At 43.0% G+C, this 26,705-nt stretch overlaps 1 protein-coding gene and 1 long non-coding RNA gene across 2 annotated transcripts in view; one reads left to right on the top strand and one right to left on the bottom strand.

Moving 5' to 3' along the window:
- STAB2 (stabilin 2) overlaps positions 1 to 26,705 on the bottom strand; it is a 182,864-nt gene that overhangs the window by 46,851 nt on the left and 109,308 nt on the right. Inside the window, exons 31-44 of the mRNA XM_024256759.2 lie at positions 25,983 to 26,060; positions 23,210 to 23,308; positions 23,014 to 23,121; positions 19,622 to 19,753; positions 16,583 to 16,711; positions 15,244 to 15,300; positions 14,131 to 14,226; positions 12,869 to 13,064; positions 11,325 to 11,420; positions 8,349 to 8,394; positions 7,422 to 7,498; positions 6,069 to 6,194; positions 3,951 to 4,024; positions 2,000 to 2,071 (exon numbers count right to left, since the gene is read on the bottom strand). Coding sequence (XP_024112527.2) covers positions 2,000 to 2,071; positions 3,951 to 4,024; positions 6,069 to 6,194; positions 7,422 to 7,498; positions 8,349 to 8,394; positions 11,325 to 11,420; positions 12,869 to 13,064; positions 14,131 to 14,226; positions 15,244 to 15,300; positions 16,583 to 16,711; positions 19,622 to 19,753; positions 23,014 to 23,121; positions 23,210 to 23,308; positions 25,983 to 26,060 — 1,386 coding nt within the window. The remainder of the gene's footprint in view (positions 1 to 1,999; positions 2,072 to 3,950; positions 4,025 to 6,068; positions 6,195 to 7,421; positions 7,499 to 8,348; positions 8,395 to 11,324; positions 11,421 to 12,868; positions 13,065 to 14,130; positions 14,227 to 15,243; positions 15,301 to 16,582; positions 16,712 to 19,621; positions 19,754 to 23,013; positions 23,122 to 23,209; positions 23,309 to 25,982; positions 26,061 to 26,705) is intronic.
- On the top strand, positions 1,635 to 11,507 carry LOC129049212 (uncharacterized). The gene is made up of 3 exons (XR_008512112.1): positions 1,635 to 1,688; positions 9,539 to 9,602; positions 11,256 to 11,507. It is a non-coding gene; the product is annotated as an uncharacterized LOC129049212 (long non-coding RNA).

Here is a 26,705-nt window from a genome sequence, read left to right as displayed (position 1 = left end):
TGGCCATGCCACATACTAGCTCTGTGGCCTTGGACAATGGCCTTCACTCCTCACAGCCTAGTGGGTTGAACTGTCCTAAGGACTGGATGCAACTGTGGATGCAACTTATTTAGAAAAAGATTCTTTACAGATGTAATTAAGGATCTCCAGAAAAGATCATCCTAGATTAACCACTTAATGCCACAAATGTCCTTGCGAGAGGAGGAGAAGACACAGATACAGAAATGAAGGCCATGTGAAGATGGAGGTGAGATTAGAGTGATGTGGCCACAGGCCAGGAATGCCTGGAGTCACCAGAAGCTGGAAGAGGAAAGGAAGGATTCTCCCGCGGAGCCTTCAGAGGGAGCACATCCTTGCGGACACCTTAATTTTGGATTTGGTCTTCTAGAACTGTGAGAAAATACGTTTCTATTGTTTTCACCCACCCAGTTTGTGGCAGTTTGTTATCGCAATCCTAGGAAAGAGGCATAGCTAGAGTCTCTTTGTCTGTAAAATGGGGTTAATAACAGTTCTTACCTCATATGGCTGTTAGAGAAATTAAACGAAAGAATGATTGGGCACCCCTAAGCACAGTGGCTGACCCCTGGCAAGCAGTGGATATGAATGTGACATTGATGCAGGACTTCAGAGGCCTAGCTGACCACACAAAGTGCTCCGGATGTGACAGGCTGGGTCAGCAGGCTTATCTCATCCCTTTGGAGGTACCAGGCCTGGAACAATTAGGCTCTGAGCAGCAGTAGGTGACTCGCCCCATTTGAGACTCAGTGATTAATGACTGAGCAAACTCCTACTCGTTTGCATAACATGGGTCCAGCCTGCAGTCAAGGGTTATAAGAGAATCAGAAGATCCTGCTCCTGCCAGGATCGACATGCAAACAGAGACAAGAAGTGTGTCAACAATATCCTACAGACTGGAGGAAGAAAGTCAAAGCCCAGATGTTAGTGGTAAAAGGAACTCCAGGGACATTTATAACCATCCAAGGAAACTGAGGTCCCAAGAAGCAAACCAACTGAAAACCCTAGAGTCATATGGATCAGGGCTGGGAGGAATCTAAATGGCTGTCTGGGTTAATAACCCATCTGTTGCTTCATTCCTATAGTTAAATACCTTGAGTTATAATAAGCTCATTACTTCTCAAAACTCTCTATCTCTGGACAGTTCTAATGAAATAACTGAGTTAAGTTGAAAGAAATCTGTTTTCTTCTAATGTCCATCTGCTGGTCCTTGTCCTACTGCTTGGACTTACACAGAACAAGAACAACCCTTATGTTTTGTGGCAATCCTTGAAATGTTGGTGGCAGCCTCCACCCTACATCCCAACTCCTCTTTAGAGAGAGAGAACTAGGAGAATTAATGATGTATGCATGGACATAAGAGACACAGTGCTTCTATCCCCATATGAACCCCTGCTCAATGCAGAGCAACTAGAACTGGATCCTCTGTTCTAAGGTAGAGTTATCATGTAGAATGGGGGTGGTAGGGGCCATGGAGGGTAGTTGTGGGGTGAGAGTAGAATCATCTTCCTTAGCCTGTCCTCTAGGCCTCTGTGATTACAGAACTAGCTTTTGGAATGCTACACTATATTGTTGACTCATATGCACTCACTGTGGATTCCTACATGTAAGTCTAGAAGAATAAGGAGTGGAAAGTTGCTGTGAGGTTTACCCAAGAGAGCTTCCTGGAGGAGGTGAGAGACATGCTTGGTGGAAAGGGATCTTTTTCATAAGAGTTTGCAATATGGATAGGGGATAAGCAAGTGGACAGACTCAGCTCAATATGGTGCAGCCAAAGGGGCAGGCTGGGGGTAGCAGACTGTGCCTTCTCTCCTTTCTCCCCAACATTACAATGGAGTGTGCCAGAGAAACAAGCCTCATGGTCAACACACAGCTCTGAGGCCTCCAGAGGAAGAATTCCTCAACTCTGCATCCCCTAGAAGTGGAGTGGGAGGCACCCTGGGCTCTGAGGCTTGAAGGACATCCACCCTAGAGCCATACTCACAGTTAAGCAGACATTGATGAGCGTGCAGACCTTTCCGTCTCCAGTGTATGCTGGCAAACAGTTACAGGCAGCCTGTCCAGGAGTAGAAGCACATGGGGTCATTTTGCAGGTGGGTTCTGTACTGGCCGCATGGTCTGGCTCTCAGACCTGAACTCCATCATGGTCATGGTAATGTTAGGAGAGTCTGTATTTGATGTTGGTAATATCTATTTTATAATGATAATTGTCACCTTATGTTTAATATTTTAGCACTTGACACACTTCACTTGAGCACTGGGATCTCATGCACGTCCTATCTTTGTTGCTAAGATACTTTTTTTTTCTTTTTCATGTTCTCACCCCATTTGGTCCCTTGCCTTCAGGTATTCACCTCTTTTGATTGGTGAAGGTCAGTTGAGAGGAAGCCAAACTATATCCCACTCTCATTCATACTCATATCTTGCTCATCTGCACCCATGCTGAGCTGAAAGGCACCAGTGCTAGGAGATGCTAAGGAGAGGCCTTTATAGCCCGCTGAGGTGTGCATGTGGAAACAATCTATCAAACCCATTGGTTGGCCCAGGGAAGTTGGGTGGAGGCTTCAAGTTGAGGGAGGGGACACTGTCTGAAGAAGCTGGGGACAGGGTCCCATGTCCCATGTCTGCGCAGAAGCACCCAGCCACTGGGCTGAAGCCCAGCCCACATTCTATTCACTGATGTCCCCAAAGGAAGGGACACCTGCTCCCACTGTGCCCTCCCAAGGGGCAGCTTTTCTAATTCACACAAGGACCTCCTATGTAGCAGCAAGGGCCCTGGGGTGGTGTCTGCTTCTTAGAACTGTAACTCATTGCTGGTGCCAGCCAGGGCTACATGGGCAGGTTTTCTCTGTTTCTCTTCCTCTTTCTTCACAATGGGCCCTAATATCAGTGCAAACCTTTTCCAAGACATCACCAGCTGTCCCTCCTCAGCTAAGGTCTTGTTCTCAAAGTTCAATTCCACATCCTCCTTTACTGCGTCTTAGGACTGGATGGGCACCCTTGGAGGTCCCAAGCACCAAAAAGTTTATAGATTGTCTCCTACCTCATAGGTAGTTTGAAATAAAAACTACCAAACCTCAAAAGATGTCTAAGAAAGCTCAGCATTGACTGTTCTGATTTCCCCCATGACTAAATGTGTCCACACACATGCACATGTGTGCTCACACAGTTCTTTCAAGACAATTTTTTTTTCTTATTTTTTGCGTACTTTAGGTACTTGCTTGATCCGCCCATTGAGAGACCTGGCACTGAGGTCTCCAGATGGCTCAATGAGGTCAATAGAACATTCACTGGTGACTTCACTTTGTCATCCAATTTTGGATATATGTGATTTCCTGCCTGGCCATTTTGCTTGTTCACCATGTGGCAGAGACTGAGGAAGGCAGAACTTGGGTCTCCAGGCCTCCAGCTTCCCTGCCTGTGTCTTTCCACCCTGTGACCCCCATTCTCTGATGTGGGCGCTCTCATGTTTTCCCCACCTCCCCCGGCCTGCTCTCCAGACAGGTGCCACAAGCTCACGGTACTCAGGGCCATGTGACTGGTAGAGCGCCCACAGTATTATCTTCCACCGTGGCACGTGTGCTTCAGAGCCTTAAGCCAAAGATAAAGTGTGGGATTCTGGGCATCAGAATGCTGAAAGAAAGGGGAGTATTTTGGGGGACTGTCTAGATGCTTCTGGAATCACACGGTATTTGCAGATACCTACTTCTCCCCACTGTAGGGAAGCCCCTTGTCCTAGTATACTTGGTTTTCCCCCATTTCACCTCATTCCCAAAGAAGGACCTCTTGATTCTTTCAGAATTTCCCCTAAAGTATTTATTTTCAGCTGCAGCTCTTTAGAGGTCCATTCTCAGCCTCTTTCTCTCAGGCCTGTGTCTAAAGACCTAGGAGTTTCCTTCTAGGAAACCTAAGGGCCTGGGAGAGGTGGCACTCACCTGGTTGGGTCCTGTCTGTGTGCACTCCGCATTCTTGTCACAGCCACCATGGTTCTCCAAACACGGGTTGATTTCTTTAAAACAAAAAGCCAACATCTGGCCTGGAAATCAAGTCTGGTTTCCAAGTGAAGCCAGCTTGAGGGATGAGCTAAGATGGCTAACTGACTGAGGGGAGCTGGTGTCAAAGCATGATTCAGTTTTCTGGAAATTCTGAGACAGAAATAACCGAACTAGGAGGGTACTGGATACGGTTTCTTAAGATTGACTATTCTGGGATAGGCCAGTTCCAGCAGAGGCATTGTCTACTGGCTTAAATCAGTTCATGGAATAAATTTGAGCATTTGTAGCAAAGTACTTGAAACCATAGAATCTTGGAGTCTAATCTAAGAGTGCTATGAATGAAGAGACTTAGGAATTAAAAACAATCATTTGCAACCATCACAATATAGATTGGTTAAGGGAAGAATCATCAAAAGATGCTAAACTTAGGAGCATATTTTGATAGGGAACAACATATCTGCTTGGTGTTAAAGTGTCTCTCCTCTGACTGCTTATCAGTAGCAAAGGAGAAAAAAGTAACTGTACAATGGAGACATCACAGCACCTTCACTGAGTGGTCAAAATTAACATCACACACAAAGGGCAGAAGGAGAGCTCAAGGCTCCCTGAGACAGATGCAGTATCACTTGTGTGACATTTGGGCCTTGAATGTATAACCTGAATCTAATAATGAAAAATGTCAGGCAAACCCCAAATAAAGGACATGCTACTAAAAAAAAGTTGGGGAGGTGGAGGATATTATTCCCATGTGTTAACGTCATAAGACACAAAGCAAAGCTGAGGAACTCTCCCAGGTTAAAGGGGACTCAAAAGACATGACAATGAAATACAATATCCAGCCCTAGACTTGATCCCACACTGGAGGAAAAAATGTCAAAAAAGACATCATTGGAACAACTGACAAAATTAGAATATGAATGGTAATTAGACAAAAGTATTACATCAATAATAAATTTACTGAAGTTGATAACTGTGCTGTGGTTACGTAAGAGGCTATCCTTATTCTTAGGAAATATACACTCAAGTATTTAGGAACAAAGGGAATACGATATACACAGATTACTCTCAAATGGCTTAAAAATGTATATATACAAAGAGAGCAAATGATAAACAGGGCTAAATGGTTTTTTTTTTTTTTGAAATGGAGTCTCACTCCGTCGCCCAGGCTGGAGTGCAGTGGCACAATCTCAGCTCACTGCAACTTCTGCCTGCCGGGTACAAGCGATTCTCCTGCCTCAGCCTCCCAAAGTAGCTATGTGTGCCACCACACCCGACTAATTTTGTATTTTTAGTAGAGATGTGGTTTCACCATGTTGGCCAGGCTTGTCTCGAACTCCTGACCTCATGATCTGTCTGCCTTGGTCTCCCAAAGTGCTGGGATTACAGGTGTGAGTCACTGCGCCCAGCCAGGGCTAAATGTTAATAGGTGAATGTGGGTAAAGAACAAGTGGGTCTTTTTTGTGCTATTCGTATAACTCTTCTATGTTAATTTTTTTCTAACTAAACAGTTAAATTCAGACAACTTACTACGGCATACCTTTATAGTAGAACAGTGTGTGGATATTTAAATAACGTTAGAGGTATACTTGTTTTCAGGGAGAGTTACTTTGATATATTGCTAAGCATAGTAAATGCTGTATATCCTGAGGTACCATTTTTGTTAAAAAAAAAATACATGTAGGCATAGCAAAATGGGGTAATGACAATAATAAGAGCACTATCTTCAGAGTATTTTCTCCAGTACGTGTGCTTTCTTTTTCTACAGTGAGCATGTGCTACTTGTATAAAAAGGAACTAATAAAAGTTTAAATGTTCTGTCATCGCCATGATATTTAATTGGAAAATGTATCTCCTTTTACCCTTCCAAAGTAATTTTTAGACATGACATGCCTTCATACCCTGTGGTCACTTTTCCATACCCTTATACTTTCCTGCCCTGGCAAACGGAATACTGACCTCAGTTTTGTGTCCTGATAATCAGGGCACACACATTGGAATCATTTAATAGGGCTCTGACTCTTACACCATTTCGCCGATGGAAGAGGGAAGGACACCTACCCAGGCACACAATGCCATCGCCCGTGTAGCCTGCTTTGCACGTGCACACTCGACTTCCTGGGGTGGTTCTCTTACAGTCAGCCTTAGCAGAGCAACCTCCATTGCTGATCTCACAGGCGTTGATTGCTATAGAAGATGCCACAGAGCAGAAGGGGAGAGGGAAGGGAAAAAGCCATTGATGTATTTTTCCTCAAGTCATTGAGAAATGGAACATACTGCAAAACTACTTGAGCAGGCACTGGATTAAATATGGCCAATTCCCAAAAACAGAGAGCAAGTAAAACGTCTGTGATTTGCCCTTTCTAGCTGTTTTTACTAGCATTCTGCACACATCCTACTGCAGGACACACCTGGGGATGAAGGTGAGTCTACTTGGCCCTCTGGGAGAATCCCCAGGGTAAGATGGTCTAGAAAGAAGATTGGCGTGATCATTGTCCAGTGCTGCCACAATCTGGACCAAAGCCTGCCAGGACACAGTGCTCGAGAGAAAAATGACCTTAAGATTTTCCATTTTTTTCTAGCACCAGGCACCATAAGAATATTAGCTTGCATTTATTGAATGCTATGTGCTGGGTCTGTTTGAAGCACTTCACAGGTATTAATTCAGGTTATTGTCCAACTCAGTGAGGGAGGTCTTCTTATTATCCCCAAGTTGCAGATAAAAATAATTATGCAAAGAGCAGTCAAGAAAACTTTCCCAAGGTAACGTAAGTGATAAGTATTTAGGTTTAAACCTGGGGAGTCTAAGTCGAGCTGAGTTTTCAACAGCTGCATTATTCTGCCATTGAACACAGAGAGCTCACTTAACCTCAAAACCACTCCGCAAGGGAGGTAGTTTTAAGTTTACTTTACAAATGAGCTAACATCTCCGTGCAGTTAAATGAGCTATCCAAGGCCACTTGGGTAGTTGGAGGAAGAACCAGGGCTCAAATTCTTTTTCAGTCTGCTCCAGACCCTCGATGCTCCAGCCATACCTTAGGCCAATCAAATCAGTGAGTTAAAAATTTTTTTTTAATGGACACATAATTGGACATATTTCTGGGGTATACAGTAATGCTGTGATAATGTATAGATCAGGGTAATTAGCATATCCATCATCTGAAACATTGATCATTATATGGGTTCTCAACACAAATCACTGGTTTTTAAAGCTTCCCAGGTGATCCCAATTGTGGTCAAGGCTGTGAACAGTTGGTTTCCTGTCCCCAGGCACAATCAACTGCCCCATTACATGCAATTCACCATCAGTGGTTGGCACCAGCTGCTGAGGCCCATTCAGACTGCAGGAACAAGAACCTCTCAACAGCCCGTGCAAGCCTTGCCAGCCCCCAGCAAATTCCTTCCTTCGCTTGCCTGTGCAGATGGTCCCGTTTCCTTGGAATCCTGCTGCACACTTGCATGAAGCTTTACCATCTGAGTTGGGGAGGCAGCTGCAACAAGGAAGGACAAATGGGGTTTGCAGAAAAATACTCCACCTCCCACCACATGACTCACAGATGCGCTTCACCCCCAGTATCCTGGCCCCTACCCCCATGAGACACTCAGAGGTCCTGCCTAAGGCTTGGGAGAAGAGTCTAATTCTGACATGACCCCACCACAAACAGCTAAAACTGTACTCATTTATCAGGTAAACTACAGCGTGCATAGATATAGGTATCAGTTCAGGAATAAGATGGGTAGCTGCCAAGCTTTAGAGAGCCACTGATGTGCTAGGAGCCATGTTTCATGTATTATTTTGTGTCATCTACTCACTATCCAATAGCCCTAGCAAGTCAGATTATTCCCATTTACAAATGAAGAATCTGAGGCTTTGGAGGGATTCAACATTGGACTCAAGATCATGTAGTAGTGCAAATGACAGAGGCTGACTTTGAATTCATGTCTAACTCCACTACTAGGTACTTAATTAAGCCTCTCTAGGAGTTAACATTATGAAGCCAAGTTATGCCTTGCTGTGAGTCAGGAACAAGGTTTATGGAAACTAAGGCCCACTGGGTTTCCTCAGTCTCCATGAAAGAGTCCTGGTGGCTTGGACTGGGGTAACAGTGGGCATTTTCATCAATGTGCCAGGTAAGTCAGATGGCAGCTTGTTGGAAAGCCTGGATCTGGCTATTTGATAGTGGCCTCTTCAGAGATATTTTTAGTTTCATACTCAAGTTTATCCTAAGCCCTTAGAAATGGTGTCAGGAAACAAATCCCCTGAGGATAGAGACTAGGGTAGACAATATTGGAAAAAAATCCCCTTTACATTGTCCCCAGAGGTGGCCCAGGGCTACCTACTTGGCGCTGGTATGGCATGTCCCATTGCAGTTGTCTTCTGTGGTTGCTGAAAAAGAGAACCAGTTGCTGTCTTAGCCCTCTTACTAAATCTCACCTGAGGATTTTTAGTATTTTGTGCTTGGAAAAGCTACTTCTTTGGAAGTAACTGATATGTATCATGTGAGCAATATAAAACTATGAGACCATGTCAATCCTTTTTTTATACTGGCTGCAATGAAGCTCAAAGCCAAATCTGAAGGTCAAATACATTGATGGTGTCTTCTGTTTGCCAGGCCCTGTGCTAGGCAGTGAGGGTGCAAGGGTGAATAAAACACAGAATTCTCCCTGGAATGTGACTATGTGCTCTTATGGTCTGGGTGTTGATGTGTACCCCTCTTCTGGGTTTTGATTTTCTACTTTTATTTGTATTTCCTATGCTATTCTTTCTAGTTTATTCCTAATTTTATTCCCAGTTTTCATCATTTTATTATGGAGTGCTGTAAACAAGCAAAACTATAATTATAAAAGATTTTTTTTTGCATGTGCAGAAAATCAGGGCTTTGCACACAGTAGGTACACAATATTTGTTGATTTAATATGTAAATTTCCTGGACACAGCATAGGTTATTGCTCTTGGATGCCTACCTATTTCTTGACAGGACAAGATCCAGAAATAAATCATTACAGATGAGGAAAGAATACTCTTGGAGAGGATGCTCATGTTAAGAGCTTTTGGGATAGAAATCTTACCAGTCCTGGCCGAGTCATACAGGAGGTCCTGAAACAGAGGCCTGCAAAAGTGGTCTGTTTTGTGTCGGAGGGAATTCAGACTCAAATGGTCTGGAATGGAGGCAATTTTGTGCCTGTGTCTTATTCCTTGAGCCTAAACAATCCCTTTCTCTCTATTCTCTACCTATTGGCATTTCAAGCATGTTTTATGTCCTCTTCTCTGGAACCTGCTCTAAACCTTTGAGCCAACTTCAATTAATTGGTAGCAGCTTAATGGTGTGCTACTTTGAGAAGGGTTGGGTGCCCCTGGCTGATCACAGAGGGAGGGAGTGTCATGATTGATTAGTGATGTCTGCTGTGGACTTAGGAGTGAGGAGTTTGCACACAAAAGAGTTGTCTCCTTTGTTATAATCTACAGGCTCTTTGCTTTGTACTCCATACCACAATTTTTCCTTTTATTAAACATTTATTTCCTTTCCTAGACTGGAAACTTCCTGTGTACAATGTGCATGGAGACAGGGATGGGAGATAAGTCTGGAAAACTGGGTGAGTGTTCATTGGTGAAGAGTCTTTGCGCTGCACCCTGCTAAGGAGTTAGGACTTTCTTCTGTAGGCAATGAAGAACCACAGTAATTTGTCAAGTCCTGGGGAGGAGCTGGGGTGAAAAACATGATCTATGTTTTGGTAAGTTCTATCTGGCAGTAATGGGGAGTACGGAGTGGGGGAAGATAGGACAGGAAACAAAGAGACCACAAGGCTACTGGTGAGAGGGGAGCAGGAGGAAGAGATGGATTGAGAGACGTAGAGACATGGAATATGTTAGGTATGTTAGTGAGGGACAAGGAGGTATGGAAGCTGAGTAGGGAGGTTCCTAGATTGGTGACCAGGTGCATGGGTGGCGGAGTCTTTCTTCAGAGTAGAGAAAGCAAGAAGAGGAGACAGCCTATTGTATTTATTCTGGGGATTCACCGAAAATGTCCTACTGTTTATGTGACCCCTTGCTTCCTGCTTCCCTCTCCCAGGCTCTCAGAAGCCTGGCTCTGCACCCTGACATTTGACACCTGCTCTGGGATATTTCTTTGGCTTGGGACCATTCAGACTTCCCAATTCAGCTTTTCAACTAACCTTCCTCCCTGACCCCTTGCTGCTGACCATTAAAAGGCAACTGCATTCCCTTGATTTTTGCATTGCCTGGAGTTTTGGGCAAAGACGCCCCCTGCTCTGTCAATGCCACATCCATGGAGCCCCCACTAGGCTAGCAATCACTTGTGATCTCCCCAGCTCCCATCCCAGAAGCAGGGGAGTCTCTGATACCTGCTTCCAGGGGTATTCTCTTCAATCCAAAGTCAGAATGATTTTTCTTAAGTGCCAAATATGATCATATTGCTCCCTTGTTGAAAACTCTTTAATGGCTTCCTGTTGCCTTTAGTGAGAAGTCCAACCTCCTTAGCCTTTCACGGCCTGGCGCCTGCCCACTGCTCCAGCCTTTTCTCATAAACCCTCCTCTTTGCCCTTAAAGTCCTCTCATTCTGCAATCCTTTGATTCCCTAAATGTGTTGAGCTTTCCCATGTCTTTGTGGTATTCCAGGTGCTTCTTTCTGCCTGAAATTCCCTTCTCTTTGATCGCCTTCACCTGAAGCACGTTAAGAAAAATCAATGTGATGTGGTGGGATTGAAGGAAATGGGCCTCTCAGACACTGTTGGCAGGAGAATAAATTGCTATTTCCTCTGGAGGACAACCTGGCAATAAGTAGCAAGACCTTTCCCCAGAGTGCCATCCCTTGACTCAGAAATCTCATCTCTAGGAATTTGACTAAATGAATATGGTTATTGTAGCAGTGTTTGAGAGAGCAGAAAATTGGTTCAAAAAAGTGTAGCATGGTCATACTGTAACATTTTGTGGAGATTACAAATTAATATTTTTCTATTTTAATCACAGGGAAAGATATCTATATATATTGTGAAGTGGAAAAGTAGGTTACTAGACAGTATGTAAAGTGTGATTCCCTACATATTTGTTTATATACCTAGAAAAAGTTTGGGAGCCTAATATAAAATATCAGTAATAGTTATTTCCTGCCTTGGGGGTATGAGTGATTTTATTTTCTCCTGCTTTTCTTTATTTTAAAAACTTTTTGCTGCAAGAAAGAATCATGTTTATTGCCAGAAGAAGTAATAAAGGTGTCATTTCTATTTTAGAAAGAAAAATGTAGCTGCTGAGAAGCAAAGCTTAGAGCAGATTATAAATACTGAAGGCCTCACTCTTACCATTCTCACAATGCACTCCTCGCCAGCCAACATCACAGTCACAGGAGCCATCTCCCAAGGGTCCTTGGTTGCATCTCCCATGGACACAAGAACATACTAAGTGGAAAAACACCTGCAAATCATCAGATTCTAACCCATGTTCAATAACTCATTTGTCATTTACTAGGTTTGCTTTATTGCACTTAATTCTTCAACCTACTTCTAGGAATCATAGTCTTTAATGGGGGTCTTGAATCACAAAAAGGGCAGGGGTGCAGGAGACAGAATCTAGCAAGTTAACAGGTGAACTAGCTCTAGCTTCAATGAAGTGGCTCAGACTGCAGTTTTGAGACAGTGTAGCACTGAAGATCTGCAACCCAAGCAGTGTGAGAGTGTCCTCAGTCAAGGTTACCTGAGGATCCAGGGTTATGCAGGGCTCCTTTGATTGGAACCATGTTTTCCCCTTAAGAATGGACTTCAGGAAGAAGCCCATTTGACACTGGGTTTGTATAAGCCTGGTGTGGCACTGCTTCCTCAATTACACAGATGAGTCTCTTTGAGAACTTGATGAAAGCTACAGATGCCTTCCCCAGAAAAATGTATTCAGCTTTAGCTGTTTGCTGAACCCCATGAGGGTCATCTACAAATCCCATTTTAGGAGCTCATGCACAAATGCAAGCAGATAATTACTCCAAATAACATGGGAAAAAATCAACACTAATTCCAAGTAAATATTATATGGCCCAATTATAATGATTCAATTGTACATTAATTTTGTCTGGCTTAGACCAGCTGAGGAGAAAACAGTGATATCCAAATGAACCGTATGGTTTTTAGTACTAGGTAGAATAATGCTTTGTTAGGAAACCCAAACTCCAGAGTCAACACTCACAGCTGTGTGTTTCTGGACACAAGGAAATCTGGATGTGAGAATACAGATGACTTGGCTCAAACAGATCATTGTTTTTGCAAAAACTACTTAAAGCATGTGTCTTGCTGCTGGTGAAACAATAGAGTGACCCTCAGGTAAAGAACAGCATGATCTAAAAGCAAGCTTTAGAGTCAAGAAAGGTGTATATTCAGTTCTCAGTTCTGCATCTCATCAGGTGTAGCCTTGGGGGAAGTCATTCAACCTTTGCCTTAATACCCTCATCTGTAAAATGGGCATAGCAATACTCAAGTACCTAAGGTTCCTGTGTGGATTAAATGAATAACATGTGCAAATCTGTTTTTCAAACTATCAAGCAATGTCCACAATGGAAAGTTTAGCCATGATGATTAGTGTGCATAGGCAAATATAAAAACGCATTTGGGCTGGGAATGTCAATGAGCAAATTGGAAGTGAGTTGGTAGGTTCAGGTTAGAGACTGAAAATGTTTGGGAACACTGCAAATGCAAATGACAACACAGATGCTCTTATAATTCACAGTGATAGTAGCAGGTGGGATTCCAGCCCACGTGGGGAGAAAGGCCAGTTAGAGAGCACATGTGGGATCACTCTTTCCCCGCATATTCCGAGTTGGTTTCAGCAGCCCAGGAGCCTGTGTGGAGAGGAGAGTGCTCACCTTGGTCACAGTGGATGCCGTACTTGCCCTCGGTGCAGGTCTCGCAGGCTGTGCCGCTGAAGCCTTCCCCACACTCACACACACCTGTGCCATTCACGCCATCCAAACAGATGCCATTACCAAAGCAGACGTTCTGGGCATTCCCTGGGCAGGGCTGGCATTGGGGGCCAAAGAAGCCGGCACAGCATTCTCTCGTCTGAAACAGAAGGACAAAGCTTGACAATGCACTTCTATCCTCTGGTGTGGTCCAGCCTCGGTGTAGAAATCCTGCTGTGGGTGACTTCATGTGCACCTGTTTCTTTGACCTCACATGGAGTGGGTGAGGGATGGGGGCAGGACCCTCTGGGGACTGGGTGAGGCTTGGCAATTTCTAGGGGTGCTAGGAACAGGACCAAGGGCTCCACCGAGGAGGAAGGAAAGAGGGAAAGGAAAAAGGCATGTCAGAGAAGAGGATGAAGAAAAATGAGAAAGGAGGAGGGGCAGCAGAAGAAAATAAAGAATAATGCTTGTGATGCTGGAGAGTGGGAGGACCAAGGGGCCGTCTCCAACCCAGATCTGGGCCCCTTCACATCGATGTTATTTCATCTACTACTGAAGGTGAGGAGGCCTCTGCAGGTGAGGCTTTTGGCATTTTACAAACCATTCTTTTGCAGTTCAGGGAAGCCCTGTAGGGTGTCTGCTTGGGTTTGCCTTGCTTTTATTCTTGAGTGCATTAAAACACAAAATCTCCCCCACTCCTATGCTCTGCAGCCTAAGGTCCAGATCACCCCACCTCTGCCCAGCTAGGCAGAGGTTATGTCTAGTCATCTGGGAAAGGAGCAGGACAGGAAGTTATCATGACTTTTCCTGCAAATTCCAAAGGCACCACTAGAGGTAATTAGCCTTGGGGTCCTGTTTTCTAAATGACCATGTGCACCTTATCTTCACATTTTAAGTGGACACTTTCTGTCTTTTGCTTACAAGCATGCTCACAGAGCTACCCTGTTGTGAGAACAGGGTGGTCCCATTAGCCTCTCGGACTCTTAGTTTTTTTCATCGTGCAATTGAATTGAATTGCAGCTTTTACCCATTTTCTGGATTACAGGGCTGTTCTGAACTTTACTGCTACCACTACACTACATTGGATGACAATGATAATGCAGGTAACAAGGAAGAGGAGATGGCAGAAAGCATACATGCACAGGGATTTTGAAAAGGATACCATACGATGAATTTTCCCAATGGTGCTGCAGTAGTTAGGATGATTCAATTATTGTACTCACAATGACGGTTCTCACACATTTTGGCTGGCACCCAATAAACAGGGTTCGTCTTCCCATGAAATAGGAGGTATAGATGCATCTCCTCTTCTCATTACCCTGTGAAATATTAATGACTACGTCAGCTCCTAAGTTAGGAAAAAGTTTTCCAATCTCTGAAAGCAAGTAGGTGGGTGATGCATTGCTGTCTCTCTGACTAAAGTGTTGTGGGAAGGGAAGGTGGTGGCTTGTTGGCACTCCTTCTTAAGCAAGAAAACATGAAAACACAACGTTGGTTGCCGGAATGCCAGGTGGCAAAATCCAATAATTATACTTTAAAATAGTACTCCATGAAAAGAACATTTCTTTAGAATACCAACTTAAGTTTGCAAGAATTGTAGAGTAAACCAGGTAAAAATGTCCTTCCAGCACTGTACATTGATTCAACTGAACTTTGGTTTCTATTGATTTATATTCTGCTTTGGTCCAGGAAAGGATTAAGGCGGCATACAAAGATTATAATACACAAGATTAAATTAAACCTCAAATGAGAACATCTGTATGGTTGTTATAGATTAAAATTTATCATAAATTAAAAATTATCATATATTTAGTAAAAACTATTATGCTGTTGAAGGTACATGAGTATTATTTGTAATGTAATCAGAAGTATCTTTTACAATAAATAGCAACAAGAAACATGGATTGTCTACCTCCCCCATATCTGCCATCTGTTTCTTTGAGAAAGTTAGTTGCAACTTCAACTATAAAAGGAAATCAGGCAGGTGGAATGTATCCAGGCTGGATATGGTTTTGGATATGGAATCTCTCTTCTCTGATAAGATTTCTTGCTGCTGTCCTCAACTGGCTACTGGGATATGAAAGACGTAGAGCACAAAAAATTTCTGTCCTGTCTGTTGATTCATATGAACCCATTTATGTTTATTAAATTTTGCCTTGGTCCAAAAAAATAGATGTAAGATTTTACAAAGATGCATATAATATAACGAGGTAAAATGTAATTCAAATTAAGTGAAGGAATGAGGGAAGTGCAAATCACATAATCTTGAGGTTCATTTTCTAATTGGGACTCCTCGGATCTGGAAACTATTTTATCAAAACAGACAAAATACTTACTAGAGATTTAGTTCCGAATGGGCAGATCAGCTCTGAGGAGCATGTCCTACATCTTCCCTTGGTAAAACACAAAAGCAATCAATGTAATTAACTTTAGTGCAAAATGAAGCTGCATGTACAGAACTTGGAACTGAAGGTTTTTGAATTAAAAATCAAGGCAGATTATCTGGTCAGCCTCTTTAATGTTCTTTGAGACAAACACTTCAAATCCTTTGGGTCTTGCACATTTGCATCACTTTTCTCCAAAATACTCTTCTGACTCTGCTAACTCTTTAAAGTGTGACCTTATCTCATTTAAGTCCAAATTCTTTTAACAATAACTTTTATTTATTAAAAACCAACTATTAAGTGAATTGGGCCAGATTCAGAAACAAGTTACTATACCCAGTGCCCAGCTTCGGAGCACATTGCTAAGATGAGGGGTTCAGCATGGAGATGCCCCAGAGATAATACATGCTGTTACAAAACAAAGAGTAAAAGTTCACAATGACAGAAACCCTCAAGCTCAACCTGTTCCTAAAACATGAGGTGGTCAATGTGTCTAGTTCTGAACCTTAAGCCTACCAGACAGGATAATGTGGTTGTTCAGGGTTCCAGCTCTGGGCCAGGCTGCCTACATTTAAACCCCTTCTCTGCCACTTGGTAGTGTATGAACATGCGTGTATTAATTAACCTTTCTGGCTCACTTTCCCCATCTGTAAAATGGGGATAGTAATAGTACCTACTTGGTAGGGTATTGTGAGGATTACACAGGTTAATGCATGTAAAATGTTTAGAGCAGTGCCCGGCATATAACGAGTGTCCAATAAATGTCAGTGGTTATAATTATTGTTGAAAGGTCCTACATAGCCCCATGAATTGGCATGAAAAGCCTCCATTATCATATTCCATAATACACTGAAATCATTTATTTCCTTATTTTCTCTTCTGGTAGAGCAGGCTTGGCCCATAACTGCCATAGGGGCACCATGGTTCCTATACTGTGCCTGTGCTAGATATGGCACATTTTCCCTTTGAAGAAAGCCATGGTCCAAAATCCTGCCCAACACAGCACACCACTCCTCCCCACCATCCCCGACACACCCGGCAGCCTTTCCCAGGCACACAAGGTACAACCTCTTGCACTGGATCACAAGCCCACTGAGGGCAGGGGTCATGTCTTTTGTATCTTTGTAGAACTACAGCCTGGTGTGCTCCTTGGCACATCAAAGATATTCATTCAGTGGTTTATGGACTGAATTGATACACTTTAATAGAAAAGCCTTATGCCCCCAAATTTATAAAAAAAACAAGCCAATATTCTTTAGTTCCATCATTGGCCCTGGCCCATAGAACTTACTCGTATAATAGTAGTGTCATTATTATCGCATCTGTTCTTCTGAATTTCCAGAACTTTTCCCAAGCCATGGATCACTCCCTTATCAGTGGCTACATTGGTGTAGTTTATTGGAGCCTCATTTACATAGAGCTGTGAACAACAGGGTTAAATGTCACTTTTTATGACATTTAAAGAGATATGGAGAAGACAGGAACTGGAGGTTAGCAATAGGAAAATTGCCTAGGAGATATTACAATATTCACCTAGAGATATTATAATAGTCACTTGCATTGGAAAGAGCTCTGACTTAGGGGAAGTCTGAATAACAGTCCTGGCGCCATCTGGCTGTGTGACCTTAGGCCAATTGCTTTCCTTCTCTGAACTTTAATTTTCTCTTTTGTAAAAGGAAGAAGTTGTTCTACATAATTTCTAAGGTATCTTCCATGAAGCAAATTAATTGGCTTACGTTTGTTTGAAAAATACCACCCACGATCATTATGTTAGTGCCCACCAGCAAGATGGCTCCATGGACTTGCTCAGTTGTGCTGTAGACCAGTGGTTCTGGAGGTGGTAGTGCCTTCCATAACCAAGAACTGAAGAATGCAACTGTTCCTTCCAGTACATCTCCGCTTCATGGTTAATGTGCCAACAACCCTCAGAAAGGCTAACGATGGTTATACAAGAATAAAAATAACTAATAATTTTTAAAAAAATGGTATGTTTATATCTGTCCTTGTTTAGTGTGTCCATAAACATCCAAGGCATGGGAATGAAGTGTGTATCTAAATGCCACCAAGTCAAATTCAACTTTGAGTTGTGATTTTTTTTTTTTTTTTTTAGGGAAGAACACTTTAATGAGTAATCAATGAAAAATAAATGAAGCCATAGATTCATTCATTAATATAGCACATATATAACTGGAAGCAAATCATTCTTTGAAAAATTGGGGTGGGGTGTGTGTGTGTGTGTAGCAGGGCTGAAGTTGGGAGAGAGGAAAACTCAAGTTAGGATCCAATAATGGTTTAAAATTCTTAAATTCATATATTATCCCAGAAATCTGTGTTCTAGCCATATTAAAATGACCCTACTAAGTGCTTAATTCATACTTCCACTGAATGTTAAAGTCCCTTATGATTTACTTGCAGTCAAGTGAGCTTCCATTTGGATATTGGGATAAGTCTGGCTGAACTCCACAGAGGTGTTCCAAGGTCTGTGTACATTTGGAAAATTAAGAGGAAACCTGACTTAGTCTCGAATGGTGATTGTAATACATTTCCAGAATTCTAAGACGTTGAGCTATTTTTAAATACCAAAAAGAGAAGAACATTTGATATTGTAATACTGTTGATTTGGCATTTAAAAAAGTCTAAATTATTTCCATTCTGAGGTATATTCAGAGAATTATGGATCACATTAAAATTTTGACTTGACTGCGTCTACTCATTTAGAAAGCATTTCTCTATACTTCCATTGTCATAAGAGAAAGTAAATTACTATCAATAAAAGCCTCTATTGTATGAATACTTCTTTCTCTAGATAAAAAGAATTTCTGCACACATGGAAAAATGAACACTGCAGCTCTAAAATTGATTCAGCTAACTGCATCGGACATTAATCTCTACATGATGAAATAAAAGGTGACAAACACATACAGAAGCAAAAACGAAGCTCTATCAATACCATAATTACCAATCCTGGAAAAATAAAAAGTATATTTAAAAGGGCCTCCTCTAAGTTATTATACAATAGGTAGACTTATCTGTAGGAGTCTGAGAAAAATATTTGAAGTTATTCTTTAATCAATCAAGAGTCAGAAAGACTTTTTTCCCCCTAAGCAGATAAAAACCATTTTACATAAAAATTTACTTGTTATTCAGTAGTGACATCACTGAAGAAATTGTTTTTAAAATTATGCTTTTTAGAAAGGTTCAAATATTATTGCTTAAAAAGTTCTGTGATTAAACCTTCATTTTAATATAGTGTTTAGTGTCTCTTAATTTGTTTTAATTTTTCTTGTGAGAATTTACATTAAAATTATGAGTTTCTTATTGACTTTCAAACTGATCTTTTTACTTGATATTGGAAATATGTGAGAATTTTATAACTGAAATATATTAAATATTTAGCCTCATGAATTCTTTTCTATGAATTGTAAACACGTTTAAATATTTAGGTATTATGTGAGATGAACACTGGAATACCAGTGTGGTGGTCGGTTAGTCCTAGGACTGCAATCTGTCTCTATGGTTAAACAATGATAATAACGTTAATACACTTGGCTGCTGGCTTCTGTGTATGTCATGGGGCTCTTATGTCCTGGAGCCCACACCACTTCCCGGGAATTAGGTTGAGCTCCCAGGTTCCCTCCTATCCCAGGCACCGCTTGGGGGCCATCTGTTGGGTTTGTTGTACCAGCGCTGAAGGACGCCTATGACTGCAGAGATTCAATGCCACAATTTGTAAGGCTACACTGATCATCCGAAGGCTGGCAACTTGGCAGGAGAGTGGGAGCTTGACAGTCTGGTTTAGGCTTTACTTTATGGTGAAACACAGACAACCGTCTTGTGTTGGTAAGGCTTAGGAAGCACTGGTGAGATGATTCCAATATGGAAGTTGATATGGTTTGGCTGTGCCCACACCCAAATCTCATCCTGAATTCCCACGTGTTGTGGGAGGGACCTGGTAGGAGGTAATTTAATCATGGGGGCTGGTCTTTCTCATGCTGTTCTCGTGATAGTGAATAAGTCTCACGAGATCTGATGGTTTCACAAGGGGGAGTTTCCTGCACGAGCTGTTTTTTTGCCTGCTGCCATCCATGAAAGATGTGACTTGTGTGTCCTTGCCTTCCACCATGATTGTGAGGCCTCCCCAGCCACGGGGAACTGTGAGTCTGTTAAACCTCTTTTTCTTTCCAGTCTTGGCTATGTCTTTATCAGCAGTGTGAAAACAGACTAATACAGAAGTGATGAAGGATGACAGGAGCCAAGACACTCATTCCTCATACTCTCCCTGAGGTAATTCTTGGTGGCATTGCTGGGGTTTTACATACAAGAATCGCACCTGGTCATTGTGGAGAAAGAAGCCAAGGAAATAGGAGAAACCCAGCATGGTCTCACGATGCATGCCATTGTGCAGGTCATTCTTCAGGAGTTTCTCCTCCAGGACCACATGATACCGGAGGACGTCCTCCTCCTGGATCACACACAGAATTGAAAGTCAGTCAAGAGATCAGCCTGACAGTTACCCAGCTTCTCCCATGTGCTGTCACTGTGGAGATTACAAAGAGGAACAACAGCTTGTCCAAGTGGAAGTTTTGACAGAGGTATTAAGACACAATATTCAATATGAAAGTGAGTTGTGAAACAGATAGCTTCAGAGAACTTGCAAATTTTCCAGAGAGCACAGTCAAGAACTCATTAGAGGATTCTAAAACCCAGACTGAAGATATGAGAGCTGGGGGTAGATTTCAAAGTGATAATTCTTTGGGCAAAACTGCTGAGAAGACAGAGTCCCCACACCCCAGCCTGCCTTTCACCTCTGGGGCACGAGAGGAGCTTCACTAGGATGCTCCAAGGACCTTGACCTGTGTCTCGTGGAGATAGGGTGGCATGTTGGATGGGGTCTGACCCAGGCAGGGACTGCTGGTGAGCTGCCTCTTGGTGAAGTGAGGAGGGTTGTTGCTGCGTGGGACAGATTTGCACTTGCATAGTTGGCTTGGGACAAGGATGTGGGTGTTTGCTGTGGCTCAGACATGGGGAGTGTCTGAGACAGCCAATGGCAGCCTGGATGGGCAGGCTCCCCAGGGGCAGAGCTAGGGGTGGGCTCTGTGGCTTTAGGGTCCTTCCTGCCCTCTTCCATCCCTCTTAGCCTTCTTACCCTCTTGATGTCTCTTCCTAACCACTAACCCTTCTTACCCCGCTACTTCAAACCTAGTGAAACCAAAATGGAATTTAGTGAGATCAGAAAGGGAACAGAAACATCCTGTGGGGAAGGAGAGGAGAAGGTTCCTAAGTGATTGCCTGTCAGCTCCAAATCCACCTCCTACACTCTGCTTGATGATGCTGGGGCTGAGGCGGTTTCCCACACTTCTCCTTTGCAAGGGGCTCCCTATTAGGGTCTGCCAATGAGAAGCTCTAGACAGTCAGAGGGCTGGAGGGGAAAGAGGAACTCAGTCCTTCCTGTTCTCTCCCTGTTCCTATTGGCATCACCCAGCCTCACTTCTCTTCCCTGCAGTGGCACCCGAATCTGGTTGGCAGTTTCCCGTCACTCGCAGAGCTAGCTTAATCCTGCCCTCTCCACTCATAAGACACCAGCCAGGCAATGCCTGCTCCTGGAGGTCTGGGTCTCAGACCCACAGAGACCCTCGCCACTCATCCAAGCTCAAAGACACCAGCACCAGCTGAATAGTGGCCCCTTCTCAGAGGTGTCTAGGTTTATACATTTTAGTAATTCCAACCTCCTCCCATTGTTCTCCTAGCTTTAGGGGTCATAAGTGAACCCTGTGATTGCTACCACTATGATATTTCTCACTTTAACCTTTCAATTATATTTATACAGCTTTATATTATCCAATAAACAATTCATTCTCCCAAATTCTCAGTTTATGTAATTGGTATGTTTTCCGTCTCCTGTGGACCCTAACCGATTCAAGGACCAAGACCTTTTCTGCACCAAGCTCTGCTGTGGAGCAGGGAGGGAGGAAGAACTAATTTTAAATCCAATTCAAAGTGTTAATTATTGTAAGGAATTGGATTCTTTACTTTTACTTAGCTGAGACTGAGTTTGTGACTTAAAGTACATTTGTCACCAAGGTGATTATAGGACTTTTTGGGAAGGCAGAGAGGCTATGGGACTGTCTGAAGTTTCATTCTGTGGCAGAAAAATAATATTTCTCACTGAAGAGGTTAAAGAAATGGGTTGGGTTAGAGGGCAGGGAAAAGACAAGGTAGATGATTTCCAATTCCATTCCAGGAGTGCAACATGCCTGTTACAGGAGTTTAGGACACTCTCCCTGCCTTCAGAGCTTATAATCTAGTTGGAGAGCTAAGACTTGCTTCCTTGAGAAGACAGTTCATCCTACTGGGGATACATAATAAATGCCACAAGGGGGTACACATGGTGTGAATTCAGAGGCGGGAGAGAGCAGCTCACCTCGGGTGGCCAGGGCCAGCTTCCCTGAGGAGGTGAGACTGGACATGATGTGTGGGTAGGGAGAATTTAGGAGGTGGTGAGGAAGAAGAGCAGCCTTCCTTATTTTCTTATTAAATAAGAAAAACCCCTATTTGCTGAAAATTCAAAGTGTTTTCAGTTCAATCATGTGTCATTTCACTTTTCCATCAAAACCTTCTCGTCCATAGCCACATACTTAATACAGCCTCACACAGAGACTCTCCCATATACAATCCTCCCCCATAGCAGAGCTGCTGTGTGTTTTATGCATAGCCCTGGAATTACACACTTGAGCTCATAGGTACAAGCATGCAGGTGTCCCAGGAAGCTGGAAGAATCCTCATGATCACCCCTCCTCTCCTCCCCCCTGTCCCTGGCCTTTCCCTGGTTCCAGTAGCTAAGATGTCAGCAGCAGGGACCTAGAGGGATGGATTATCTCTTTCTTCCTCCTCTTCTCCCCTTCTCTATCTTCCCTGATTCCTAACATCTAGGGGTAAACAGTCAAAGTTTGTCAAAGGATTTTGTGAATTAATTCAAAAGCTTCAATCATGCCACGATCTGACTTAAAACTCTTTTGTGGATCCTGTTTCTTACAGGCCTAAGTCCAATACCTCTCCAGGTATTTAAGACTTCCATAAGCTGATCATAATTTATCTGATATTCAGTAGTGGCTCCAGAATTTGTATACAGGAAGGACCCAGGGCCACCCCACCCCCACCCCACATGAGAAGACACGTTTGAAGCTGGATTTGCACAGCAAGCACACTGTTTTCACTTCCATGTTTATATTGGGTGGCTGAGATGAGGATGTTAATAAGATGGGGGTGGTACTGAAAGCCCCGAGAAGCCACCCCTGAGCCCACTCTTTTCTCCCACCACTGCTCTGGAGAAACCATGTGGTTTCTCCATGTGGTTTCATCACTTGGGCTAGAGCCAGAGTGACGGTTCTATAGACAGAGCCTAAACAGGCCAAGCACCTGTGGGTTTGGGCTGCCTTTGTTCATATTTACATACACACACCAACACCACACCCTCAATGCACCACGCCTGCATCCTTGTGTATACAGGCTCAAGTGTACAATTCCAGGGGCATGTGAGTAGCATCCAGCAGCTCTGACTGAGGGGATGTTTGTGTATGAGAGAGTCTCTGCACGAGTCTACATCAAGTATGTGGCTATGGACAAGGATGAAGGTGTGAAATGGCACACAACTAATGGATTGTAAACACTGAGTGTTTGAATTTTCACAAAATAACTTCCCTAGTTATAGTTCTTGACACCTACTAGAGACAGAACTTTCTTCTCCCTGATGTAATTCTCGATGGCATTGTTGTTTGGAGCAAACACTGTGTAGGCATCGGCAGCCTCAATTGCATTCGCCAGATTATATTGCTGCAATGGAAAGAGACAAGAGCGCATGAGGGATTCCTGTTCCTGGGTAACCTAAGCATGGCGGTCAGGCAGAGAATGTGGTACTTGCAATGATGTAGCCCCGGAAGATGGAATAGTCAGGCATCTGTTCCAGCCGCATGAGCAGGTTTGGTAAGGAGCCAGTTAGACGTCTTTGTGGGACCAGCACCTGAAAAAGAAACCCCAGAATCCTGTTAGCATGTTTTGGTAGGACCTACTGCTTTTCGATACATATGAGAGTCTAATGCCATTAACTTCTTTAAGCAGTTCAATGGATTGACATTGACAACCTTTTGAAGATTACTCACAGAATAAAAATATTCCAGGATACAGCGTGACAAGGCTGGAGAAGAGTTGGAGATGTTAGTCATTCAATTTTATGCCTTACCCTTAAACCTCCTTGATTAGAGAAAAGTTCATCTTGCACAAAAGACTTTCAGCTTCTCCTAAGTAATTAATTCCAGCTCGCATTAATCTACCTTGTCAGAGAAGACCTTAGACCAAATCGAAGTGAAACGCAGCAGGTTGCAGCTAATATCTAATCCTTTCTTCTTGGTTGTTATTCTTGTGTTTATTCTTTAGGTTCTTCACTTATTTTCCCTCAAGTCTCAAATCTGCTGCAACCCAGTGGCCTGAATCTGGCTTGTAAAAATGTGTTGTTTGGCTTGTGCTGTGTAATAATAGGACATTTTAACACACAAATTTAGATTGCCTTTAAAAAAAAAACAGTCTGAATTTCTGCAGACACACAGCTGCAGAGAGTAGCAGCAGCCACTTTCGTTATAGGCTCCATCACTCCCTAATATCTTCTCCTTGGGACATACTCCTTACTCATTTTGTTATCCATCTGATCTATCTGGGCGTTTGAGTTTGCAAGCTCTGCATAATTAACCTTCTGGCCAAGATCACTATTTTCACCTTTGCATTCTACCTAGAACTTTGTCAGATTGAAGAATTCAACACTGGAATGTTTTTCTAATCTAATTAGTCTTTTTCCAACATTTATTGCTTGCCTACTGCAGGCCAGGCAGTGGGTATACACAAATGTAACTGAGGCCTGGGTTCTGCCCTAAATGAGCTCACAGCATATTACAGTAGAAAGCCCAATCCAGTCTGCTGCTTTTACTTAAAAATAAAATTTTATTGGAATACAGCCATGCAAATTTGTTTACATATTGTCTAAGTCTGTTTTTGCACTACAATGGCAGAGTTGAACAGCTATGATGGAGACCATGTGACCTGCAAAGTCTAATAATTGCTATCTGGCTTTTTCCAGAAACATTGTACCAACCCCTGTGTTGAAGGAAGACAGATACATTTCTGAGTTGTTGGAGCTGAAGGGGGAGGAGGGGCTTAAGGTGATTAGATGGGATTTGGCAGATTCAAGAGCTATGAGGAGAAGGCCTGATAGAACTTGATGGTTCTATGTCTATGTCACATAATAGGCAATGATGAGGGCCACTGAAAATCAAGAAAAAGACACTCCTTTCTCTAGGAGTTTGCAACCCCAAACAGGGGTGCACAGCATGGGGAGTGAAGTGGGCTGGGATTTAGCTAGCCTCCACTCTGGCCAGGCACCTTTATGCAGGGCACAACAGTGGCCCTGACAAAGATGCCTTTGATGCCAATTGACAGACAGACAGAAGGAGCTCCTTAGGGAGTGCCTGCAGCCCAGAGGCTACAAAGATAACTCAATCAATTAACAGCCATCTTGTACTTTTTGTTTTTTTTTTTTAGTAGAGACGGGGCTTCACCATGTTGGCCAGGATGGTTTCGATCTCTTGACCTTGTGATCCGCCCACCTCGGCCTCCCAAAGTGTTGGAATTACAGACGTGAGCCACCGTGCCCGGCCAAGAACAATTTTAATTAAAACACAATTAATTTTTTTTTCTGATCTTCCATCTTACAAAAATTCCCAATGTACCCTAAATTCCAACTTGCAACTTTCATTTTAAATGAAGATCCTAATATGGTAACTGAAAATTGCAGGGTAGCTTACAATCCCATTTCTCATTATTCTTTTTTTCCTATGTCATACCTTTGTTAAACTGGGTATTAGAAGAAAATAAAAATGTCACCATGCTTTTTATATTCTTTTCCATTTTTTTCCCTAGGGCCTTCCCTACCTCATCTTTTTAGGACGCAATAATGCAGATAGGAGAGTGGAAATGTGATATGTAATCACATGCCTCTCCTCCAGTTCTTGATTCTATCCCATCTGGTTGTATAGACTTCACAGTGCCAGGGTGCTTAAGCTCAAGTGTTTTTTGTTTGTTTTTTTTTTTTTTGGAGGCAGAGTCTCACTCTGTTGCCCAGGCTGGAGTGCAGTGGCTTGAACACAGCTCATTGCAGTCTTGACATCCTGGGCTCAAGTGATCCTCCCGCCTCAGCCTTCCTAGTAGTTAGGACCACATAGGTGCATGCCTTTTTTTTTTTTTTAGAGAGAGGATCTCGTTAAGTTGCCCAGGCTGGTCTTGAACTCCTAGGCTCAAACAATCCTCCTACCTCAGCCTCCCAAAATGCTAGGATTATAGGCGTGAGCCACAGCACCTGGCCTCAAGTGTCTTTTGAGATGTTTCCATAAATAAGAAAGATGATATATGTGACCACACTTGATAAAGGGCCCATTGCAGAATACAGGCTGGGTAAATGGAAACTGAGTCTCATTGAATCAATAGACTCTCTAGATGGTTTTAAAATAAAAGTCATGAGGCACAGTACCAGTTACTTCCATATAAGGCTAAGTATTTTTCTATTTTCCAAAAAAAAAAAATGCTGTATAGGAGGATAAATAACAAAGTGAAAAGAGATGTTGCATGTGCAGGAAAATGGAATCTTGTACCTTGTTGATGATGTGTATCACTCCATTTGTGGCTGCATTGTCCCCATCGACAATGGAGGCCCCTTCAATTGTGATATTCTGTAAATGCAAACCACAATGGAAGGTGAGTCTTTATAGAGCACACCTTGGTTTGAGATGATCTCTGGGGTTTCTGCTTTTTGAGCAGCAGTGACCTTCATACTTTTGGGCCATGACCCACAGTAAAAAATACCTTTAACTCGTTGTCCCATAGACCCCTCTCTCTCTCTCTCTCTCTCTCTCTCACACACACACACACACACACACACACACAGAGAAAGAGAAAGAAATAGTACTTTCTCCTATGTGGGAGGTACTCTGATCATCTAGTCTATTCTATTCCATGCTATTTCATTTACAAAAGTGCGAGGAGAGCAGTGGTTCTCCCAGCACGCAGCTGGAGATCTGAGAACGGGCTGACTGCCTCCTCAAGTGGGTCCCTGACCCCTGACCCCCGAGCAGCCTAACTGGGAGGCACCCCCCAGCAGGGGCAGACTGACACCTCACACGGCCGGCCAGGTACTCCAACAGACCTGCAGCTGAGGGTTCTGTCTGTTAGAAGGAAAACTAACAGAAAGGACATCCACACCAAAAACCCATCTGTACATCACCATCATCAAAGACCAAAAGTAGATAAAACCACAAAGATGGGGAAAAAACAGAGCAGAAAAACTGGAAACTCTAAAAACCAGAGTACCTCTCCTC

This window comes from Pongo abelii, chromosome 10, assembly GCF_028885655.2.
Source record: "Pongo abelii isolate AG06213 chromosome 10, NHGRI_mPonAbe1-v2.0_pri, whole genome shotgun sequence".
Classification (NCBI taxonomy): Eukaryota; Metazoa; Chordata; class Mammalia; order Primates; family Hominidae; genus Pongo; species Pongo abelii.
Note: the sequence above shows the minus strand (reverse complement) of the source record. Positions and strands in the feature narration are given on the sequence as shown.